Below are 23139 nucleotides of genomic sequence, written 5' to 3' on the forward strand. Positions count from 1 at the left end.
CAACAGTAGCAGGGACATTAGCAATCTTACTTCTTTCTGTAACTTCTGATAAAATTGTTTCACAAGGTTCAGCGTGTTCTTCCTTTGTACTACAGCAGGAGCTTGCTAAATTACTCAGCTCTGCAAGGCTGATTTTCTCTGTTAAAATTTAACTTTTTTTTCCCCACAGCCTTATTTAATCTTTAATATGTTAGGTCTTTTCTTATTCCAAAAGAAATCAAAATAATTTCACCTTGGACTTTTTGTTTTTAACCTAATTCTAAAGCCTTTTTTTTTTTTAAAAAAAAAGTTTATTAATTTTATTTTATGTATATGAGTGTTGTGCCTGCATATAGGTAAGTGCATGTAGGTAACTGTACCCGTGTCGTGCAATGCCCGAGGCGGACAGAAGAGGTTGTCGGACCCTGGAACTGGAGTTATGGACAGTTGTTAGCTGTCATGTGGGTGCTGGGATTTGAACCCGGGTCTTCTGCACGACCCATCAGTGCTCTTAACTGCTGAGCCATCTCTCCAGCCTCCCATACACTAATTTTTGAATCAATTGAATTCTGAAAAAATTGCAAATAGGCTTTTCTCACATTGGGCATCAAGTGGGGGCTCTAGTGTGTGAGTATTCCCCTTGGGGCATAGCCCTGGTCATGGTTTCCAGGTTCTTATGCAGCATGCACATTACAAGAAAGTAACTGTGAGTGACGGCAAAAGATGTAGGAATAGGTTAAAATAAGTCATCAACCAGCCGGTTTGGGGTTTATTAAGAAGAAAAATTCCTGAAGTCCAGGGCCTGAGAGAAACTTTTCAAAGACAGTGGGGAATTTACAGCTGAGAAGGTTTCTAGGGTAGGAACTTCAGTAAGCCAGTAAGAGGGCTGAGCTGGAATCCATGACACAGCCTGTAGCCAATCAAAGTGGAGAAGGCGGAACAGGGGCGGTCTCCGGCCTTGGGAGTGGATTCAGAGCGGGGCCAGTTCCCGAGAGGCTGAAGGTGCTTTCTGCCCGAGGTGCACCTGCGCCCGCACCTGCTCCTTGTTCGCTTCAGCGCGGACATTGACTCCACAAGTGCCGCGTGACTCTTGATCGGCTACCATGGCCTACCCGGGATACGGAGGAGGGGTAAGTCCTCACGGGATGTGGCGACCCTGCGGCAGTGCCACGGAGCGGGGTTCATCCTCTCCCTGGCATTCTCCTCTGCCTGGTACCAGGCGATATTCGGACTCTGTGTGGTACTAGAAGCTGGGGCTGGGCAGGGGCAGACGCGGAGCAATGTAGAACCTTGAGCTAGGGGGTCTGGTCCCAGCATAAAGAAGTGTCCTTATAGAACCAAGGGTGTGAAGAGTTTGTGTTTTAGACGTTTTGTTTCCAGAAGAAAGGAACAGAATACTGTTCTAGTTCGTTCGAGTTATCATTTAGGATTTACCCTCCCCCCAACCCCGACCCAAGTAGTTTTACTAGCGATCCCTTTCGATCCTTTCTGAGTTTTTTTTGGGGGGGGGGGGACCACTTTTTATTTGTTAAGTTGCTCACGGATAAATTAAGAGACTGCAGTGCCTCCTAAACTTTTCTGTAATATCTAGAGCAATCTGAGTTCTGAGACATTATTTTTGGAGAGGGAAGAATTGTTCTTTCTTACATAACTGTTTGTCTGGCATCACTTCTGAAAGTTTCACGTTGTAATTGCGGCCTGTGGCTAGTCCCTTCCTTTTGAGAAAACAGCCAAACCTTCACTATCCTCATCAGTTCGCCAAAGGGCAACTCGTGCTACTGAATGTGGCTGTGCAGTGATGGCTGCAGTGGGCGGAGGAGGACATATATTCTATGTCCATTCCTGTTTCTTTCTCCTTAAACAGAGAAATTGTGCTTCATTACATCCATTGTAGGAGTTGACACTGGAGTATAATTACCATTACCGTCTTACTCTCCTATCCCTGAGATTAAGATGGGAGTATTTTTTAAGGTAATTTAATTCCTTGGGCTCAACGCATACACCTTACAAAAACGAATTTGCTCAAGATACTTGCCTGGATTCCATTTAGCATCTTGCACTTTCCAATATTTATTTATTCATTAGTCCTTTAAATGTACTAAGGAAGGAGACCTTCAAAGCTTAGTCAAAAGGCTGGAAGGTTGCTTAGCAGTTAAGAAGAGCACTGGATGCTCTTGCAGAGGACCCAGGTTCAATTCCCAGCACCCACATGGTGGCTAACAACGATCTGTAACTCCAGTTCTAGGGGATCCGACACCCTCTTCTGACCTCTGCAGGCACTGCACCACATGGGTGTACTTACATACAAGCAGGCACATACACTCATATACATGAAAAAATTTAAAAAATTAGTCAAGAGAACACAACGTGGTGGAGCTTTGCCCTTTCTATGGCTTCTACATATTTTCACTCCTAAAGCTTTCTGTTAGAATTCTGGCAGTTTTACTTCCATTTGTTTGGTCTGCATTCACACACATCGCAGAATGGAGTGGCCAGAGTTCTAATTCTTCATGGAAGAGTTGATTACTTCCTTACCCTCACTTTGGTCAAAGAGTGCTTCTTTGATGGAAGGAATATATTTTGAGCATTCAAATGTGTTTACCATTTATTTAAACATTAGCAGTTTTTCATCCTAGTCCGAGGCTCATCTTTCGTAGTTAAAAAAGTACCTTAAGCAGGTGAAGCAATATAAATTAGTGACACTGACTGGAAATAATTTAGGGATTGAATACACATGATTGCTTTGCTTTGCGTGTTTCTATGAAATAGTTACAGTCTTTTCAAGCTATTTATCATCAGTCCATACCTTATTATAATATTTGCTATGTTTAACAAAATAGGAAAACATCGTTGATAGATAACTATTCAAGTACATAATTCATGATTCTGGGAGATGAGTTTCCAATACATTTTCATCTGCTTAATAATTACCTTTCAAATTGTAGCTTAAAGTGTAGCTAAGTTGGTAGAGTGCTTACCTAGCATATACAAGGACCCCGATTCTAGCCCCAGAACCACATAAACTGGGCGTGGTAGCCAGACCTGAAATCCCAGCATTTGGGAGGTTGAGGCAGGAAAATGAGGAGTTCAAGGTCATCCTCAGCTATATTGGGGACTTGAGACATTATATAAAACAAACAAGCAAACCCAGATAGGGTCAGCTGAGCCAGTAGCTCAGTAATGTCATCCTAGCCCTCTTGAGACCAGGGCAAAATTGCTGAGTTTGAGGTTGGCCTATTAATGTAATGTGTTCCAGTAGTACCTGAGCTACAGTATAAAATCCTGTCTTCAAGGGCCTGGAGAGGTGACTCAGTGGTTAAGAGCACTGACTGCTCCTGTAGAGGACTGGGATTTGAGTACCTGTACTCACATGGCAGCTAACAACCACCTGTAACTCCAATTCCAAGGGATCTGACACCCCCTTCTGACCTCTACAGGCACTGCACAGCATGGGTGAGCCTACCTACATGCAAGCAATACACTCATATACGTAAAATTTAAAAAACTAAAAATAAATAAATCCTATCTCTAGAATGTCCAGGAAACCAAGTAAGTGTAATCAAATTGAATTTTTTTAATTATTTCTATGCTAATAAAATTATAACTTGACCTAAAGGAACTTTGTTCATTTTAGTCATAGAAAAGAAAAAATCAACTATATGCATATTTTATTATAAGCATTATAGGAGCACCAAATTTTTTTGTGAATTTTAAGCATAAAATACAGGTGAGATATTCATGAAAGAGATAGAATAAAATTTTGTTCAAAGAGTAGCAGAAATGAATGTTAAGGCAGAACTAGTTCATGTGTTTTAGATGGATGGGAGCAAGTAGGTGATCATTATGGTGTATAGAATACAAAAGATTCATTCCAAAGACTTATACAACGTGATTTGTAATCACAAATATTTAAATGTTGGACACTGCATTTACGATAACTGTTTAAGCTTACATAAAAGCTTTGTGATCAACATCAACATGGGGAAAGATCTAAGCTTTTCTTTGGGACAGGGAAGCAGGACATTTAAAGAACACTGATGTGTGGAGCTGGAAGTGTGTGAGCTGGAGTTCTATTTATTGCCTCTTAGTCATCTTGTTTCCCTCTCTGTGACTTACTACAATTGCTCTGTGCTGAGTTCTCTATGGTCACAGTTTACATAATCTAATCTATTTATTTACTCATGTATTTTTTGATGTATTTATTTTTATTTTATGTGTATGAGTGTTTTGCCTGCATGTATGTAAGTGCACCTGTGCATGCAATGCACTCTGAGATTAGAAGAGGCTACCAGATCCCCTGGAACTGGAGTGTGGGATGTTTATGAGCTGGGAACTGAACCTAGGTCCTCTTTAAAAGCAGTCAGTGTTCTTAACTGTTGACCCATCTCTTCAGCCTCCAATATAATCTAATTTTGATTGATGTTACTATAAAAAGAAAAGGACAAATAGTTTGAAAATTTCTGAGAAGAGAACTGAGGACTGATGATAATACTGAAAAGTTAGCAATGCAAAAATGACATGCAAATGGCATGGCTGACATTTGAGCTTTTCTTCAACCACATTACCAGATCATAACTGATGATTATTAGTTTTGACTCATTGGAAGCATTCATGAAGACAAGTGGAAGGATGAATTCTGGTGAACTATTTCCGAAAGTTAAACTTTCTGGCTAAGACCTCATTTACTCTGCACTTGGGCCCTTCCCATGGCTTTTAAAGCTTCTTTACAACATCATAGCCCTGTCCATGAGAAAGATAGACTGCCAGTCCTCTTGAAAACTTAAGCCTGGAGTGAACATAGTGCTGTTTCTATTGTCTTCTTCCAGGTGAAGTTGAAACAGGCTCAGCACAAACTCAAGGCAGACATTTGGGAGAATGGCAGAGAATTTGCAACCATTTTTTATCTCTTCACAAAGACTCTTGGTTTACTGGATTTGGGAAATTAATGCTGCAGAGTGTTAGAGAAGATATAGAAGTTATTCTCAAGGAAGAATCCTCATCTGATATTTTCTTCCTGACTTAGGGTTGAAGAACAAGTTTGTAGTATAGGTCCTTCAGGCAGAAATGGAGGTGCTGGGGAGCAGGGCCCTCACCTTTTTGGGCACCATTCTCCACCAGCTTTTCACTAATATGTTTATATTTAGTTTGATTGTTTTCATTCCTTGCCTCAGTTGTCCTCTGCAGAACATGGAACTAAAAAGATCAGGTGTCTGACTGCGCTGAAAGCAGAAGATGCTCTGGGAACTTTATAAATCACCTCTTTCAACTTTCTGCCCTATCTCTAATATTGGCACTAGAAGTTTCTCCTTATCTGAAGTCATAAGCTTTTTTAAAACTAACATTTTATGAAACTTTAATTTTCAGTGTGTAGGATTATAAAATTATCCTACTGTGTAATTATTACAAAGAGGTGTGTTTTTCCCCTTGAGTCAGCTTTTGTAATTTATATAAGTTCTAGTTAATCTATACTTTAAAATATAAAAGTGTGAAAGAGTTCATAGCTTTTATTTATGGACATATTTGTTTTTGTATTAAAATATGAGTTTCTTTCAAATTCTGTTTGTGTTTCTGCATCCCTCTCCAATAGTGCTCCTGAAACTGGCCAGTCCTTTGCTAGGTATTCTTTTCCAAAAAATGATGTTTGGGCTTTAAAAATGGGCCCAGTTTTACTGTTTTCTGTTTCCTTTCTTATTGCTCTATACTTTAGCTTTGACCCCCTTCCTGAATGCATTGCCACAGCTCTAGGCTCCTTCATGCTATAGGCCTATACTACACCCCTTAGGGCACTGTGCAATCTACAAGTAGGTTCCTAAGTCATGTCTTTGTTGCTTCTGAATTCTTGTAAATATTTTCTTTTTCTGCCTTCTGGCAATCTCTGCTCACCAAGCAAGGATGCGGGTCAAGATTGCTTTTGTTCAAAATTGAATAATGTAGCAACCTTAATGCTTCTTCCTTCTCTGGACTCATAAAATGTGAAGTAAGTGCTTTTCTAAGGCATTCAAATATATACCAAGTCATAAGGTGAAAAGGGAGACACTATAGCCAAACAGTCACTAGCCTCTAACATCAGACTGTATTTGAATTTCTGGTCTCCTTAGTAGCTATTTGACCTTGACTTATTCAAGAAACCCTGAAGTGTCAAATCCTCAAATGCAAAAAGGACATATTTTCATATATCCCAGACTTGTAAAAATCAACCTAAAAGAAAGTATTTAGAATGGTACTTGGGATATAAAACTGCCACTAATGATCATTCGCTGGCCATTATTAGGAGTATTGGTACTGTAATTTTTCATGTTTTTTCAGAAAAGAACTTTTATTGGAATTATCACATTATTAATTTTCTCCTTGCCCATGTGATTTTTGAAAATAAGTCTCCTATGGTGGAGGTTGCTTCAGAGCTCTGATTTTCTCTGCTCCACTGACTGTATTTACCATATATTCAACAAATATGTTCCCTGAAGTGTACTTCTTAGTGTAGTATATGTGAAACCCTGTATTTTCCTTTATGTTTATATTTGCTTTTAGTTTTGCTTCAAGTTACATTTGGATTTTTCTTCTGCTAAAAGTTCTTAGAGGCAAGGGGCTGGAGAGATGGCTCAGGGCTTAAGAGCACTAACTTCTCTGGCAGAGGACCCCAGTTCCCAGCATCTACATCAGGCAGCTCACAACTAATGTCTAAGTACAGCTCTAGAGGGATCCAATGCCTATGACCTCTGTGAACCAACACTCAAGTGTCTCCCCCCCCTCACATATTCACATAATTAAAAGTAAAAATGAAACCTTTTTAAAAAGTCTGTAGTAAAGACTAGGAATTTATCTTTTACTCTTTTAATGTTGGATAACATGCTGATGAACTATGTTTTACCACAGGGCTTAGCGGCTTCTAGTTAAAGCTTTAGTGACAGACATGTTTGAAAATTTGGTAACTGAATTTTTTACTTTTCAGGTGGTTCCTAATAAATATGTTCTGAGTAACAAATTTAGTGGCTCAACTGTTTTGTTATTAGCCTTCTCTTTTGCTCCAACAGTTTGGGAATTTTGAAGGTCAGATGCCAGGGATGCAGATGCAAATGGGCCAAGCAGTGCCGGGAGCTGGTCCTGGCATGGTACCTGGTTGTTACTCTGGATACCAGGCATACTCTGACAGGTACTCCCAGGCTGATGACCCTATGTGGGCTTACTTCACTGCTGTTGCTGGACAGGTGAGATGCTAAAACTGTTGCCAAATATTAGCTATGCAATGGTTGCTATTTCCAACAACTACCAGTAATTCACTTACTGTATCATTTAATATGTTGACAAAATTTATGGTTTTAAAAACAAATTATCGAGAGAGCCATACTGTTCTTGAGACCAAAGGTGAGGGCATTCGTAGTTGTTTCATTTATTTACTTTTATTGAGTTTGTTCTTTCACATTTTCCTACATGCATAATATGTATTCAGTTTATTTTAACCTCCCAAACTCCCTCCCACCTCTGTGACCTTTCACCTCCTTCAAGTCTGCTTCTCACATTCACAACTTTGTTGTTGTTCATGCTTTCTAATAAAAAAATATAGTTTATTTATTATTTTATCTTATGTGTTTGAGTGTATCGCCCTCGTGTATGTGGGTGCACCCATATCCTGCAGTGATTGGGAAGATAAAAAGAGAGTGTTGGATCTCCTGGAACTGGAGTTACAGCTTGTTAGCCACCATGTAGGTGCTGGAAACCGAACCTGGGTCCTCTGTAAGATTACCCAATGCTCTTAACTGCTAAGTCATCAGTCATCTCTCTAGCACCCCCCAACTTTGTTTTAGACTGAGAGTCTGAACAGGGTCATCTGTTTCATTTTTGGAAGTCTGTTAGTCTGACAGCTAGGATATTGTTTAATTGGCTGAAAAGTGCCATATTTTCAAAGAGGGAAAATCTGATTCTGTCTGCCGTAGTATACTTCCTGCTGTGGCTGGATATAGTTGATTCTCACCAAAACTCTTGCGAAAATGTAATTAATTGCCAGTGTGATGCTATTGAGCAGTAGTGGAGACCCTCAGGGGTAATTAGATCATTGGGAGTCCATCCTCATGATAGGATGAATGTGATTCAGTAGATGATTCAAACTCAAGCCACTCATCTCTCCTCTTTGCACATGTGACTCTCTTCTTCACATGTTAATGTACCTTTTGTGCTTTTCTGCCAAGCACAGAGCAGCATGTGGCCCCCTACAGAAACTCAGTCAGTACCTTCTTGGCTTCAGAAATGTGAGCCAAACTAAGTTCCTTTTCTTTGTATTTGTGACAGTTTCAGGTGTTTTGTTATAGCAACAGAAAATGGAATATGTATTCTGAAATTAATCAACAAAGGGCTTCTCTAGTAAAAAAATTCGCCCAAACTTAAGTACTTCAATACTGTTATCTTCTTTTGAATTAGTGAATCTTAAAAATCTTGAATTTTACTAGTATTTTTAACTGTAGTAAAGCAGTAGTTTCATAGACAGAGTACATACCCCTGATTATAAAACACAACTTACTTTCATCTACATTGTATCTATGCAGAGTAGTGAGTGAAGAAAAACGGGCCTTGGTGCATGACATAGTAAGTGAAGTCCACGGGTGGAGTTCAGGCCTCTCCTTACTTTTATGGGACATGTGTCTTTATTCCATTAGAAAGGAGAAGATACTAACATACCTATTTTTTATGTTCTTCAAATTATATTTACATTCCCCCCCCCCGAAGTTTCTTTTTAACCCAACATTTTTTTTTTTCAAGTTTGTTTTCTCTAAGAACTTTGTACTTTTGCTGCACCAGTAACTGCACACCCTTCAAGGTTTGTCTTCTATGTTTAGAAGTGTAGAATTACAAAAAGAAAGACTGAGCTGTGGGCAGGTGGAGTGGAGTGTAGAAGGTACCAGAAAGGGCTGGTACATCAGAAGTAGTACTCTGGGTAGTTTGAGCAGAAGATGTCAAACTACCCAGGATTTATCTCTTGTCATTTAAACTACATTGGTGGAGATTTACCATAGATTCAATTAAGTTTTCTTGAGAGTTTTAACTTAGTGTTGTCTGCTTATTGAATTCTTTGTATCATCATATCTGCACAATGCACTTGTTTGTAAGTGGGATACTTTTTTCTAAAGCTTAGAAATTCTCATTAATCTAATTTTCTAGTAAAATAGCATTTTCCTAATTAAGAGTTAAAGAGGGAAACAGTCTATAATTATGTTTCCTTGAGTACCAGAGGAAATTTTTTTTAATTAAAAAGAGAAAAAAAAAATGCCATTTTCTAATCCTTTGTTTTAACAACGTCTTCTACCCTGCAATAGTTGATCACAGCCTGGTATTTGTGTTTGTATCTCACTGGAGTGGTGTTGACTTAAGCTATCAGACTTAGCTAATATAGTCCTTTACTGAGCATTTCTGATCAGAACACATTAAGTGTGTATTGATGAATTATGACTCTTGAAATATAATACTGACTTCAAACATTTATTGCAGGATTTTTAATGGGCGGATAGGTAATTTGTGGTTGAATAAAATGTGATGGAAAGCCCTCCTAGTGTGCATGTCATTGGAGGAAAGTGTTTCTAACCTAGCCTCAGTCTTAAAAATCTGACTAATTTTTCTTAAAGCGTGCTTGTTTGTCATTGTTGAATTCATACTTTAGTAAAGATCTTTAAAGTATGTATAACAGGAAAGTAAAGGCAGTGCTCCCCTAACGGGAATGCTGAGAATATGCCTCAGTGGTTTTTTTTTTTTTTGGTTGTTTTTTTTTTAATACACAAAATTTTACCATTTATTATTATTATTTTTGCTTTGAAAATCAAATAAAGCAAGATCCTTTTCAAACTTTTTTTTGACAGCTTTGTACATTTTTTTCTAATTTTTTAAAAATTAATTTATTGAGAATTTCATACATCCACATAAGGTGTTTTGATCAAATCCATGCCCAGTCCCTCCCCTCCAAGTCCTGCCATATCTTCCTATCACTTTTTTTCTGACAACTTCATGTACTCTTTCTTCTTCTTTTACCTATTTTTTTATTTTTATGGGGCTTTTGGCTAATCTAACATTCTCCCCTCTGAAGAGGTAGCCTTAAAATCTCTTAAGGATTAGATACAAGCTCCCAAATACTTTCTACAGTTTTGGTCTTTGGAACAAAGTATGTTGCTAAAAAGTCCAAGGACATTTTGACTTTTAGCCAAGAAAGTAGCTACTTTTCTTTGGCGTATTTTTACCTTAACCGCCTAGAGATTCTTATCTCCTATTCTTATCACACCATCCTCTGAAGAGGTTACCCAAATTACCAATAGGGAACAGGGATGCTGACCTCTCTGGCTTCTTCCATCCTGAACAGGGACACAGAGTGAGACAATTGGAGTACACTAATTGGAGACCTAGTGGGTCTATCTAAAAGACTCCCATAACTCTTAGCTCTAAGGGGAAAAGAAAGTGAATTGTGAATAGGAGATGCGAAGGAGAAGTAAAGGCAAGAGTAATTAGCATTACAAGTTCTAGACAGGGAACTAAGAAAAAGTCAGAACAGGGCAAATTTCAAATCAAAAAATTCCAGTGGACATCTCAGTGGTATTTACCTCTGCATGGGAACACTGGACTTGTTCTTGGGATTTATCTGAGTGCTTGCAGTACTACTAAGTACTTTGTAAAAGTCTCTCTCTCTCTCTCTCTCTCTCTCTCTCTCTCTCTCTTGTTTGTTTCTTGGTTCTTTTGAAGCACATATATTAAATTTGTCCCCTTGGTCCTTTCTCACAGTTGTTTTGTATCTGTGCCAGTGTTTATGATGCATCAAAGTCAAGTGCTTCACTGTTGAAGTAGTTACTTTTCTCTTTGTTGTGACAGAATATCTGACAGAAACCACTTGAGGATGGCAAAGCCTGTTTTGGCTCACTGTTTTAGAGAGACTCTAGTCTATCACAGCAGTTAAGGGTACAGTGGTGATGGAGTATGGGAGCAGTTACCCATGTGGTATAGACCAGGAAGCAGAGAAACCAGGTGGGAAGTAGTAGGTATAATGCCAAAGACGTGCCCCAAAGTCTGATTCTGCCATCCAGGCTCCATCTGCTAAAGGCTCCAGTCTTTAAAGCTACATCTGAGGGCTGTGCATTTCAAGTACCAAACTGGTTCCAGATTCAAAACCCAACATTTCTGTGTTTTGTAAAAACAGGATTAGGTGCTGAAGAGTGATGAGAATGTTCAACTTGTATTTCCTCCCAAATTCACAATAATGCTGGGACAAGTCAACAGAAGAACAGCATTAAAATACAGAGGGCTTTGTAATCTTATTAGAGGTAATAGTGAGGGGATAAAATGATATTTTCCTTTTAAAGTGTCGCTATACCATCTTCCTTCAGAAATAATCCACCCAATAAGCATGAATAAGAAAGTTTTTGATATTTTCCTAGAAATCTTTTAGGTAGATTCTAACTACTTTGGATAAAGAGACAAAGCATTTCACATTATTTTGAAAATGGACAAGAGATCGGGATGGTGTAGCTTCTCAGAAGCAAAGAAAATGGTTCATAAACCATGTGAAATGCCTTTGCTGGGAATGCTCAGCTGCAACATTTGTGGATGATGATGTTTTGAAAATGGAATACTTCTAGGTTGTCCTGAGCTGGTCAGTTAATATTTTAATGCTCTTTGATATTGATGCAGTTACAACAGGTGGTTATTGCTTTTTAACAGGATGGTGAAGTGGACGCTGAAGAACTTCAGAGATGCTTGACACAGTCTGGAATTAGTGGAACTTATGCTCGTGAGATGTGTTTTTTTTTTTTTTCTTTTTGTTGAATAGGAAGTGGAAAAGTAAATTAATGTCTAGTATTTTTAGTACCAACCCTAAAATACTAAAAATATTGTAAGTTCTACTTGTATACAGTTTAAAGAGTCAAATAGTGCTATAAAACTTATGCACACTTCTGACTTTCTATTACTCATAGGAAAGTCAATGTTTCATAAAGTAAGCTGATTGTGAAATTTGCTTCCAGATGCCAAATGTCATGGTTTTAGCATTATATATTTCACTATGATGATTATCAATTAATGTCCTGTTATAAAAATGACTATTTAGCTGTCTTCCCACTTTTACCTCACCCCATCCCTCCATGTGAGCGTGTTTGCATCCTCAGGCCTTCGGATGTGACTGTATCACATGTGACTGTATCTGGGGTCCCTGATCAGCATTTGTCTTACTTTTTCTATCTACTCACTGCTTATAGCTGTGCTTTAACAATGTATGATTTCTTTTCCTTTTTATCTAATTTTTTTTCTGAAATTCCTAGTTGCCATGCAGTGCCTCTTTCTTGCTTGGGAACTTCCTCATGTGCTCTGTGTTTTATGCTTAGCTCTTATTCTTTCACTGTTGTTCTGTAGCACTTTCCCACTCTCTTAAGTCATGAATCCCTTTTACTCTACTCTGCCTACTCTTTTAATTCAGTCAGTTTTCCAACGAATTGTATCATTAACTTATTTTTAAAAAAATATTTTTATTTATTATTATTTATTATTTTATGTGCATGAATATATTGCCTGCTCATATGTAATCGTATCCATGTTGTGCAGTACCTGAGGAGGTCAGAAGAGGGTGTAAGATTTCCTGGACCTGGAGTTATGTATGGTTGTTAGCCACCATGTGGGTGCTGGGAACAGAATCTGGGTCCTCTGCAAGAGCAGATGGTACTCTTAAGCACTGAGCCATCTCTCCAGCCTTGTCATTAGCTTCTTAATAAAAGACTGCATGGGAAGTAAATTTGGGGGACTTTATGTGTGAAAATGATTTCATTTTGTTTCAAGCATTGAGTGACTATTTGGCTAAGTGTGGAGTTCTAGGTTACTAGCCTTTTCCACATGTAATTTCAAAAGATTCTACCTAGACAGAGACAGGAAGGGAACTGAGGGCTTTAAATACTCCTTAAGTAGACGCTCACTCAGTTCTGTGTTATCGATGACTTCACACAGGTTTTCAGAAATACTGCCAATTCTCAGCTCCCACCATGCTCTCAGTATCTCTCTCACCTGTGTGTGACTTGCATTTCTTCTCTGGATGCTTGAAGATCTGTCTGTCCCCAGTGTTCTGACCCTTATAACACCATGCCTAGTGGTCTTGCATGGGGAACTCTGTGGGTGTGTTTAGCCTGGAATCTCGTGTACTTCTTAGTTCTCGGAACATTTATTCAGTGTTGTTTCCTCTATTTTCTCTTTTGGTAATGCCACTTGTCTGGACTGCATCTTCTTCTGTTATCTTTTCGGAGTGTCCTCAACTTTATTTTATAATCCTCCGACTCTTTCATTTCTGCTGGTATGTGCTTAAGAGCCAAGAGCTGGTTTTTTTTTTTTTTCTCCCAAATGTTATTCTTTCTATCACTGTCTGAAATTATTTGTGTGCTTGTTCCTTAGCCTTTCCTCAAAATTGTTTTATTCTTCTAGCTTGTTTGTTTATCTTCCATTTTATTTCCTGGGTGTCTGATGGTGCTTTATTGCTTATACTATATTAAAATGCTGGATATAGGCCCAGCATGGTTTTCTATGGGCTTCCATGTGGGGTGATTTAGCTGGGGAGCTCAGATGTCAGTGTCAGCAGAGATTTCCTTTTGGCCTGGTTTTCCATTGATGTCTCCTTAAAAAGGAAGCAAAGTGTGTTCAAGGTTTTATAAATCTTCAACTAATTTCTTTGTTGTTGGTAATTAGCTCATTTGCATTGTGCCTTGTATTCTTCAGTCCAGAAACAACTTCAGACAATGAAATTCTAGCTTCCACTGAAGTGCAAGTAGGTATGACAGCCATCCAATTAAATGGAGGCAGAGAGGGGATTGAGTCTTTCTTTAATCCTAAAATAGACATCTACTCAGTTCTGATTTTATCTTTACCTTCACTCATGTTTTTGGAGGTACTGCCAATTCTTGCATTTGGAGTTTTTCCAAGGTAACTAATTTCTCAGCTTTTTCTCCTTGTGAATAAACATTAAATAACCCACATCCCTTGACTTTATATCTTGATAAATATTTTTCTGTTGTTTCCTGTGTCATAGTCTTTTCCTATAAGAGTATAAGAGTCTAAGGCTTCTCAAAAAAAATCTATTCACTGTTCATTCCAAAGGGTTGTGGGGAGGAAGTGAAGTCTACTCAAAAATATTTCAACTTTACATACGTGATCCTATACTGAGATTGAAGATATGCTTATTTGGGGCATTTATTATAATCTGGTTAGATTCTCCCACTTCATGGATGTGTATGAAATTAAGTTGGCAAAAAGATAGACTACCATCTCAAAAATTTCTCATAACTTTCAGCAATCCCCAGTAATTTGTGTATAGTCCTGATGGTTCCATTTGTTATCTTTGTGTACTTAGGAAAGTATCTTTCTTGACCTCAATTTCTTTATTTGTAAAGTTAGAAATATTATACATTCGATATTCTTGTGTTAAGTCATGTAAACCCACTCTGATGGTTTATCTTCATTATCAACATGACTGGATTTGAGATCACCTAGGAGACACACTTTTGGGTAAGTTTGTCAGGGCATTTTCAGGAAGACCCACACTGAAGGAAGAGATAGTGAATGGCCCTATCTCTTGCACTAGGGTCTGAATAAAAAGGGAGAAAGGAGAAAACATGATCAGCAGCATTTGTCTGCTTCCTGACTGTAGATAAAATGTGACCAGCCATCTCATGTTCCATTCTTTCTCCTCCATGATGGATTTTATCCCCTCAAAACATGAGTCAAATCAGTCCTTCCCTCTTTAAGTTACTTTTATTAGGTATTTTCTCACAATAATGAGAAAAATAATCCACCCATACTTCCTTATACATGAGTATGCATTGAGATCTGTTGAGCTGTCAGTCTTAGAACAATATAGCCAACAACCCTATTGCAGACTCCTTACTGTACATTTAAAGAAAATCAGACATTGTTATTGAAACAATATTTTCTAAATTTTCTTCAGTGATTTTGAAATATAGCTGATTTAATTTTCATCTTAAAGATTTCAAAATGTCATCAAGCAGCATAAAATAAAATGAATCTAAATTATTTATTTGCTCATTAATATCAAGGAGCTAAAAGTAAGGACCTTGCAGGTTTATCTGAACTGTGCTAAAATATCTTTGTTGAGATATATTAAACTGCTAATTAAATATAATTGTGATAAGGTTTAGAAAAAGTTAATTTTCATGTGGCCTCATTGTAAATAAACATGAAAGTGTTTGTATTTCTGATAGACTCATTTTAAAAGGTGTTTTGTGTTAATTTCTTCCTGTTCTTTATCCCCAAGAAAAGACAGTCACCTGGGTTCAGAGGCTTATCTTTTCTTATTGATCTATTGCACTAAGCCAAGAAGTGATTTACCCCAATACCTTCTCACTTTAAGTCCACTCATTCAAAAAATGGAAGTGGTCACAATTTCTTTGCTGCTGCGTCAGCAATGTTTATTGGTCTCAACTCTTTAGAGTGATATTTAGGAATTTTCCACTGTGACCCCTTTGCCTTTCTGGTGTTCCCATATGTTGCTCCCTTGCATATTCTCTGAGTTCTTCACTCTTTGGGACCTCTGAGTATATTTCCACATTCCTCTTAGCCCCTTGTGATATGAAAACTGAAATCTTTGTCTGCAGATTCCAGACAAAGCCAAGTGCGTCAAATACCTGTGGTGTACCTGTCACAGTCATTTGCAGTTGTTTTGTACCAGTGTATTTCATTATTTTATGGCTTCATTAAGTATGAGTACAAAAATATTTTGTTTTGAAAATGAAGATCATCTTAATTTTACATATATAAATTTGAGAAAAATCTAATAATCAAATATTGAATATATTTTACAGCTTTCAGTTTGGAAACCTGCAGAATTATGATTGCCATGTTGGATGTATCCTTGAATAAAAATAGAAAATATCAGAATATGGAGTTATTGGCTTCTGAACATTAAGCCAGTTGTTAATTATGAATGTCCATGAACAAGTAAACTAGAGTTTAACAGTACTTTATAAGAGCCTATTTGAAGTCTAGACATTTTGATGATTACAGAAAAATCTACTAATATGAGTAGTTAGTCTAACTCTGCAGAAAAAAATGGATATTTTCCAGTCAGTGATTTGGAGTGTAGGGTTAGATAAATTCTACCAGCTCCCAAGACTTATTTTTTTTTTTAATAAAACTATTAGAGAGACTACACAGGAAAAATGGGATTCAATGAATTCAAGGAACTTTGGGCTGCTCTTAATGCCTGGAAGCAGAACTTCATGACCATTGATCAGGACCAAAGTGGTACAGTAGAGCAACATGAATTGAGTCAAGCCATCACCGTTATGGGTAAGAATATTAAAATCCCTTAGAAATCATGAAAGTCACCTTTAATTTGCTAAGAAATAAAGGGATGCTTTTCTACTAGGATGTCCCTTAGTTTATGTTCAAGACTGTTGGTAAATCATGACCAAAGACACTAGCACAGTCATTGTTATTACTGTTACTGAGTCATTTGTGTTTGCTTACTGTAATGTTGAGGACTGAATCCTCATCCTTGGACATACTAGGCATGCACTCTACTACTGAGCGGATATCTTCAGTTCACAAATTTATTTTAACTAAGATTTCTTCCAAAGCTAGTCTTCTATCCATTCTGAATTATTTGAGTATATTTCATTATCTTCTCTAATTGTTAGCACTCACTGGTTACCTACCATTCTTTAGTAAGTTTGTGGACTCTTTAGGTGCTAAAGATGTATCACAGTTAACCACATGTGTCTATATCAGAGTCTAGCCTTTCAACAGCAAAAAAAAAAAAAATCAATCTTTTCATTTTCCTTCTATGTCCTTATATTGACAGTATACATAAAATAGGTACCTAAGTACTTCAAAATGGCAAGACTGCACTTTAGAATGTTTTTTAAAGTGTTACTTTATTTTCATTACACTTTTATAGGCTAAAGTTTTTGGTTCACTTTTAAAGAGTGGTAATATATAAAGATGTTTATCTTGCTTACAGGTAATGCAGTAGCAGTTTTAAGTACTTTCTTGACTTTCCTTTCCTATTCTTATTTTATTCTTTCTTTGTAACAGGGTCTTACTCTGTTTGCTGTACATCCAGGCATGCCTCATATTCACTAAATCTCTAGATGCTTCTAACTCAGTCTCCTGAATGACATGACTGTACGTCTGAGCCTCCATGCCTGGCTTTAAGTACTTTTATTAATTCTTTTACCTCATAATTTTGTTCATGATTATTTATAAACACAACGAATTTTCATAAAAATTTTTTGAAAATTGAAATCTGAGCTTATGGCACCCAGACTTAAATTACATTTTAAGGAACTCAAACTAGTGGCTGGAGAGATGCCTCAGTGGTTAAGAGCACTGCCTGCTCTTGTAGAAGACTGGGGTTCAAATCCTAGCACCCACATGGCAGCTAACAACCATCAGTAACTCCAGTTCCAGGGGATCGGACGTCCTTTTCTGGCCTCTATGGGCATAGCACAAAATGGGTGCACTTGCATACATGCAGGCATGACATTCATAATAAAAATAAATACATTTTAAGCAGCTATTTTAAAAACCCTTCAAAATTGTGATTTTTTTTCACTATTTTGTTATATAAGTAGATATTTTGTTTTAGTAGCTAGGGAAGGTCCTAGCCATATTAAATGTGAATAGCTCGGCTACAAAGCTTTAAAATAATTGATTAAACTAATTAATTATAATACTGTCTTTAATTCATTATAATATTGAAAAATGACTAGAATTTTATTTTGCAAAAATAAATAGTTCAAATAGGGAGCTGAGTATGAGAAAGAATTATTCTGAGGTCAGCAAGAAGCCTCATATGGTAAATGTATTTGCTTCCAAGTCTGATGACCTGAGTTTAATTCCCAGGACCTACATGGTAGGAAGAGAGAACTGAGTCCTGCTTAATATTCTTCTGACCTACACAACATTGCTCTGGGACGTACCTGTGCACGTGCGCACACACACACACACACACACACACACACACGAAAAGTGTGACAAAATGCTTTCAAGTTATTCTGGATTATTCAAAGTTAATATCCAAATATCTCTAAAGTCATTCAAATTATTTTGCTGAAAATTTTGTGGGAAATTTTTAGTAATCTTATTAGTATGTCATGCAGATCTTAACTTACTAATATGAAGCTTAAATACATTTTTACATAATTATCTTAGTTTGTGATTTGCTATATCTCTTAATTTATATTTACTTTGAGCATGTTTCCTGCGAGATACAAACATATGTATTTACTTTGTTTTGTAGCACTGGAGATTGAGCTAAGCAAGTGCTTTATAACCCTCTGGGTTATATTTTATTATAACTAGAGATGGAGTTTTTCCCTCTGTTGTTGATTTTTATCTTGGACTGGGTTAATGTCCATTTTTCTAAATCTAGTGGTGTATTAATATGTCATTCTCCCTAATTAAACATACATGTCTCATTAAATGCATATGAATGCAGCAAACAGAATCTCTTAATTTATGTTTCTATAATTTTATTTCATTCTTTTGAAACCAGATTTTATTTTCAGATGAAAGCAAACAGTCATAAATGTAGAACTTAAAATTAACTTAAAATGCCTAACACTGAAAGTGAATGATGAGAAACTATACTGATTGGAATACATAATAAAAAATATTGGCAACAATATGACTTGAAGAAATAATAAAATAAAAAATAAGTGTGAAGGAAAAATAAAAACTTAAAGAATAAAGTTTTCCTGCTTTGTCTGCTTTTATGTAAAAATTTGATTCTCAGATGTTCTTTAGTGAAAAAAGACATGTTAAATTGGAAATATACCATTTGAATAGTAACAAAGATTAATATAGTCTTTCATTTGATATTCTTTAAGAACTGCAAAATAATCTGAAACTGAAATATTGACATGTTTAAAATCCTACCAAATGTCCTAGGCATAATTTCAGAATCAAAGTATATTTTAAATGCCCAGGAAGGTAATTATTTTCTTTCCTTAGATTTGATGCTGTTATAAAGCAAGAATCATGCTATGTTTCACTTATCAGTGTTAATAGTGAAGATTTTCTTATTGTTTTATTAATTTTATTTATAATGTATAGATTTATTTGTTTGATTGTTTGTTTGTTTTATATAGAATCTCCCTGCAGCCCTAGCTGGCCTGGATCCCACTATGTAGAACAGGCTACCTGGATCTCACAGAAATCTGCCTGCCTCTGCCTCCCAAGTACTCATACTAAAGGCGTGTGCCCCTACTCCCATAATGTAGAGTTTTAAAAGCTGGGACTGGGATTTGGTAGTAGAATGCTTGTGTCGTTTACATGAAATCCTTGGTTCTATCCCTAGTCCCGACTCCCCCAAATCTAATATATTCTATTCAGATTATCTTGTGACTTTATTAGTAAAGCAGTGTTGTGGTATTTTGTGGTATTTAGCTTTAAAGGTTTTAATGTATCAATGTGCTTTTTTAGGTTATAGGTTGAGTCCTCAAACTTTAGCTGCTATTGTGAAACGCTACAGCAAGAATGGCAGAATTTTCTTTGATGACTATGTTGCTTGCTGTGTGAAGCTTCGAGCCCTGACAGGTACTGAATAGTTAAAAGTAGATCCAATTTTATGTGCTTATTTTTCTTTAATAGGGTCTGTTTCTTTCAGAAAATTTGTTATAATGTCTTCTCTTTGCTTACTGTGACATCTGAACAATCTTAAGTCTTTAAATATATAATATAAATAGACATCTGAATAGCTGTTTTACAAAGTTTTCTTCATGCTCAGTTTCCTAGAGTATTAAGACAGGTTGAAGTTAAATGAGTATTATATGCTTAGTCATAGTACATGGAGACATTAGGTATTGGAAATTGCTGATTTTCCATTGTAATTTGAAGATGTAATTTCTTTGTTTAAAGACTTCTTTAGGCGAAGGGACCACTTGCAGCAAGGGTTTGTGAATTTCATATATGAAGACGTGAGTATTCTATATACATTTTGCTAATTATACCATGTTCTTGATTATCAAAAACATTAAATGATGTGGGCTGGTGACATGGTTTAGCATGTAGGCCTTTGCTGCCAAGCCTGATGGATGGCCTGAGTTCAATCCCTGGGACCCATGTCAGGGAAGTAGAGAACCAACTCTAAAAAATTATCCTCTGACCTCTGCATGAGCTCCATGCATTCATTCATGCTCATGGTCACACACACACACACACACACACACACACACACACACACACAATTTAAAAAAAAACCTGAATGAAATAGTATATTTTTATATACTGTATTATTTTCTACAGTTTTTATTAATGCAAATATAAGATTCAGCATTGGTATAAATATTAATTTATTTTATATAAAATCTATATATACCCTGATAGCTTATGAAAGGTTTTTGGCAGTTTATTTTTCCAGTCATTTTGAGGGTAAACAGTAATATTTTTATAAGGTATTGTTAATTTTTGCTTATCTGTTTCTGAGAGAAAATATTTTTGTCTAACAAATTATAAAGCTGCTTATTTCTCTTTGAAAATATATACCATGAAGCTAATTCCAGTTGTTTTAAAACAACTGCAGGAAGTGGTAGTTCACATGTGCTTTAATATTTAGGGGTATTTGTGTTTATTATATTTATTTATGGAAGTTACAATCAACAGTACCTTACTAGTACTTATGAGTTTAAACTATAAGCCTTAGAAACAAAGCTTCGTTTCTTATGAAAAAGTTACTAAGGACTGTCTATTTAAAACAATTAAAAACCACTTTGCTGTTGCCATATTATTAATGTACTGATATTTTAGTTTTTGCAGGGCACTATGACAATTTGAATACCTGGAATTCAAAAGGTGAAGAAATGCTGTGAATCCTTTTGCTTGCTTAAAATGGGCTAGACTATGTAAACTGAAAAGTTTGCAGTCTTTTATATTCCTGTTAATGTTCTTCCCTTTCTGTGATTTTCATCAGTTGAATGGAATAGAAAACATGCCCTTTTATTTGGGATGTTTTGCAAAAGTTATCACATTGCAGGTATGCACATGCTATCATCAACTGTTCCTATTAATATATAGCTAATTGACATTGGTACATCTGAGCCTTAGGGTTATATTTTTTTAACAATAAAAGCCTATAGGAATGTACTAACATCACAGATCACATAAGAACAAAATAATGAAAGTCTAGATAAAGCAATGCTTATCTAAAAAGTACAAATTATACTTTTGATTTTGTTCATGTTTGTTGGTGTTGGAGAGTCAGCTAGAAGAGGAAGTCTAGACTTGATTTTATGCTGTTGTAATAGAGTTTCTTTAATCATATCATCAGAGAACATAACCTTATGTTCTCTGCCTGTGAAGAAGAAAATAGTAGTTCTTGAAATTTTATCCTAACTTAAGTCTATAATGAAGTAAGAGTACAGTAGTCATTGTTTTACCTTTAAATTTTTTTATCATTGCTTTTTGTTCTTAAATATATTAGTACCTTTGATAGACCACCTCTTTTTCATGTACTTTAATTGAATATCCTCTAGGTGTTTAAGGAAAACTTCTACTTTTGTTCAGCTTGTTTCATAAGGCAGAGTTTTACTATGTAGCCCAGGCTGGCCATAAACTTGTGATCTTCCTTAGCCTCTCCAAGTACTGAGATACCAGGCTTGCACCCCTGATCCGTTCCAGAAAGTCTTAAAAGAAGTGTAGCATTGCTGTCTGCTTTGTTTTGCTAGCAAAGGCATAGATAATCTGAAGTACCATCTTTCTTTAAATATTCTTTGGAAATGACTCATTTTTTTTAATTGAAGAAACTTTTTTTTTTGCTTTACTTTTAAATATTATGCATTTGCATGTATTGCGTGCATGTATGCACTTACACCCATCCCATGCAATGCCCGCAGAGAACAAAAGGTGTTGAACGAATCCCCTGGAGCAGGAGTTATGGATGGTTGTTAGCCACCATATGGGTGCCGGGATTTGAACCCAGGTTTTCTGCAGGAACGGCCAGTGCTCTTAACCCCTGAGTCATTTCTCCAGCCCTGGAAACAAAACATTTTAATTAAATGTGGGCATTCATATTTGTTCTGTTCAACTGAGGTGATGTTCCTAGGTAACACAACAATTTATAAAGTTGATACAATGCAACAGTTTCTAAAATTGAGAAAAATCAAGTAATCTGCCACCGTTTAAATGCTCAGAAATCCTATGATGATTGACAGTGTGGACTGGTGGCTTTGGTTTTCCTGAGTCAGTAAGTGTCTTGATTTTCTCTGTGTAAAAGAGGTCCAAAGCTTGGGAAACTCGATAAGGGCATTTCCTGGGGAGATTTTCTGCAGAAATTGCAAGTGGTCACCAGTCTTCTGAAGTAAATCCCCTAGCTTAAGATGTCAGAGTTGATAGACCACCTCTTTTCCATGTACTTTAATTGAATATCCTCTAGCTGAAAGCAAATAAGTACAGACATAGTTTTAGTATAGCTAGTGACCAAATTAATGATTTTTTTTTTAAAAAAGAAAAACTCCACATTTTCTGCAGAAGACCCCTTTTATAAAGAAATTTAAATCAGTTTTACAAATCCAGTAAAGAAAATTATGTGAAATCATTTTGACATCGATTATTTTTTATAATTTGCTGTCACATTCACTTGATCACTTTAGTAAAAAATGGGTCAATAAATAAAAAATAATTTATACTCATTGTGCTCTGTTTTTTATGAACATATATTGATAATATGAAAGAGAAAAAAGTATTGATAATGTGAAAGAAAATTAATGGACCAATAAAATGTACAGACTCTAAAGTTGTAGTAGAAAAAAGTAGTCACATTATGATATATTATTGAATAATGTACACAGTTAATGTATAAGTGCTTTTATTTATACAGTAAACATGTTTCCATGTCATTTTGAGAATTTTTTAATAAACATTCAAATAGCTTGCTGTAAAGTTTTGTATCATACAAAATTTGTTACATATATATTATGATGAGATGCTTCAGTTCAAACAACAGTGCATTAATTCAGCTACTATCTAAGATTGCCAAATGATTAAATGTTAGGTATTGCACTTCTATTTTGAGTGGCAGTTTACACATTTTAAATTACATCAAGGGAAATCAATACTATGGGAATCTTAATTTGGTCCACTTTAAATGTAATTTTAAGGACTGTGCTCATTAACCTATTTTAAGCATGCATCCAGAAAAAAGTAACA

At 36.2% G+C, this 23139-nt stretch overlaps 1 protein-coding gene across 1 annotated transcript; it reads left to right on the forward strand.

Annotated features, from left to right (window-relative positions):
• Positions 1-943: 943 nt before the first annotated feature.
• Gca (grancalcin) lies at positions 944-21745 on the forward strand. The gene is made up of 8 exons (XM_008845761.3): positions 944-1109; positions 7011-7184; positions 11665-11734; positions 15795-15838; positions 16134-16281; positions 19420-19533; positions 19855-19913; positions 20743-21745. The coding sequence occupies exons 1-8, from the start codon at positions 1083-1085 to the stop codon at positions 20767-20769; spliced, it is 663 nt and encodes a 220-aa protein (XP_008843983.1). The 5' UTR covers positions 944-1082; the 3' UTR covers positions 20770-21745.
• The last annotated feature ends 1394 nt before the right edge of the window (positions 21746-23139 follow it).

Source organism: Nannospalax galili, unplaced genomic scaffold (genome assembly GCF_000622305.1).
Source record: "Nannospalax galili isolate Female #2095 unplaced genomic scaffold, S.galili_v1.0 scaffold540, whole genome shotgun sequence".
In the NCBI taxonomy this organism is placed as follows: Eukaryota; Metazoa; Chordata; class Mammalia; order Rodentia; family Spalacidae; genus Nannospalax; species Nannospalax galili.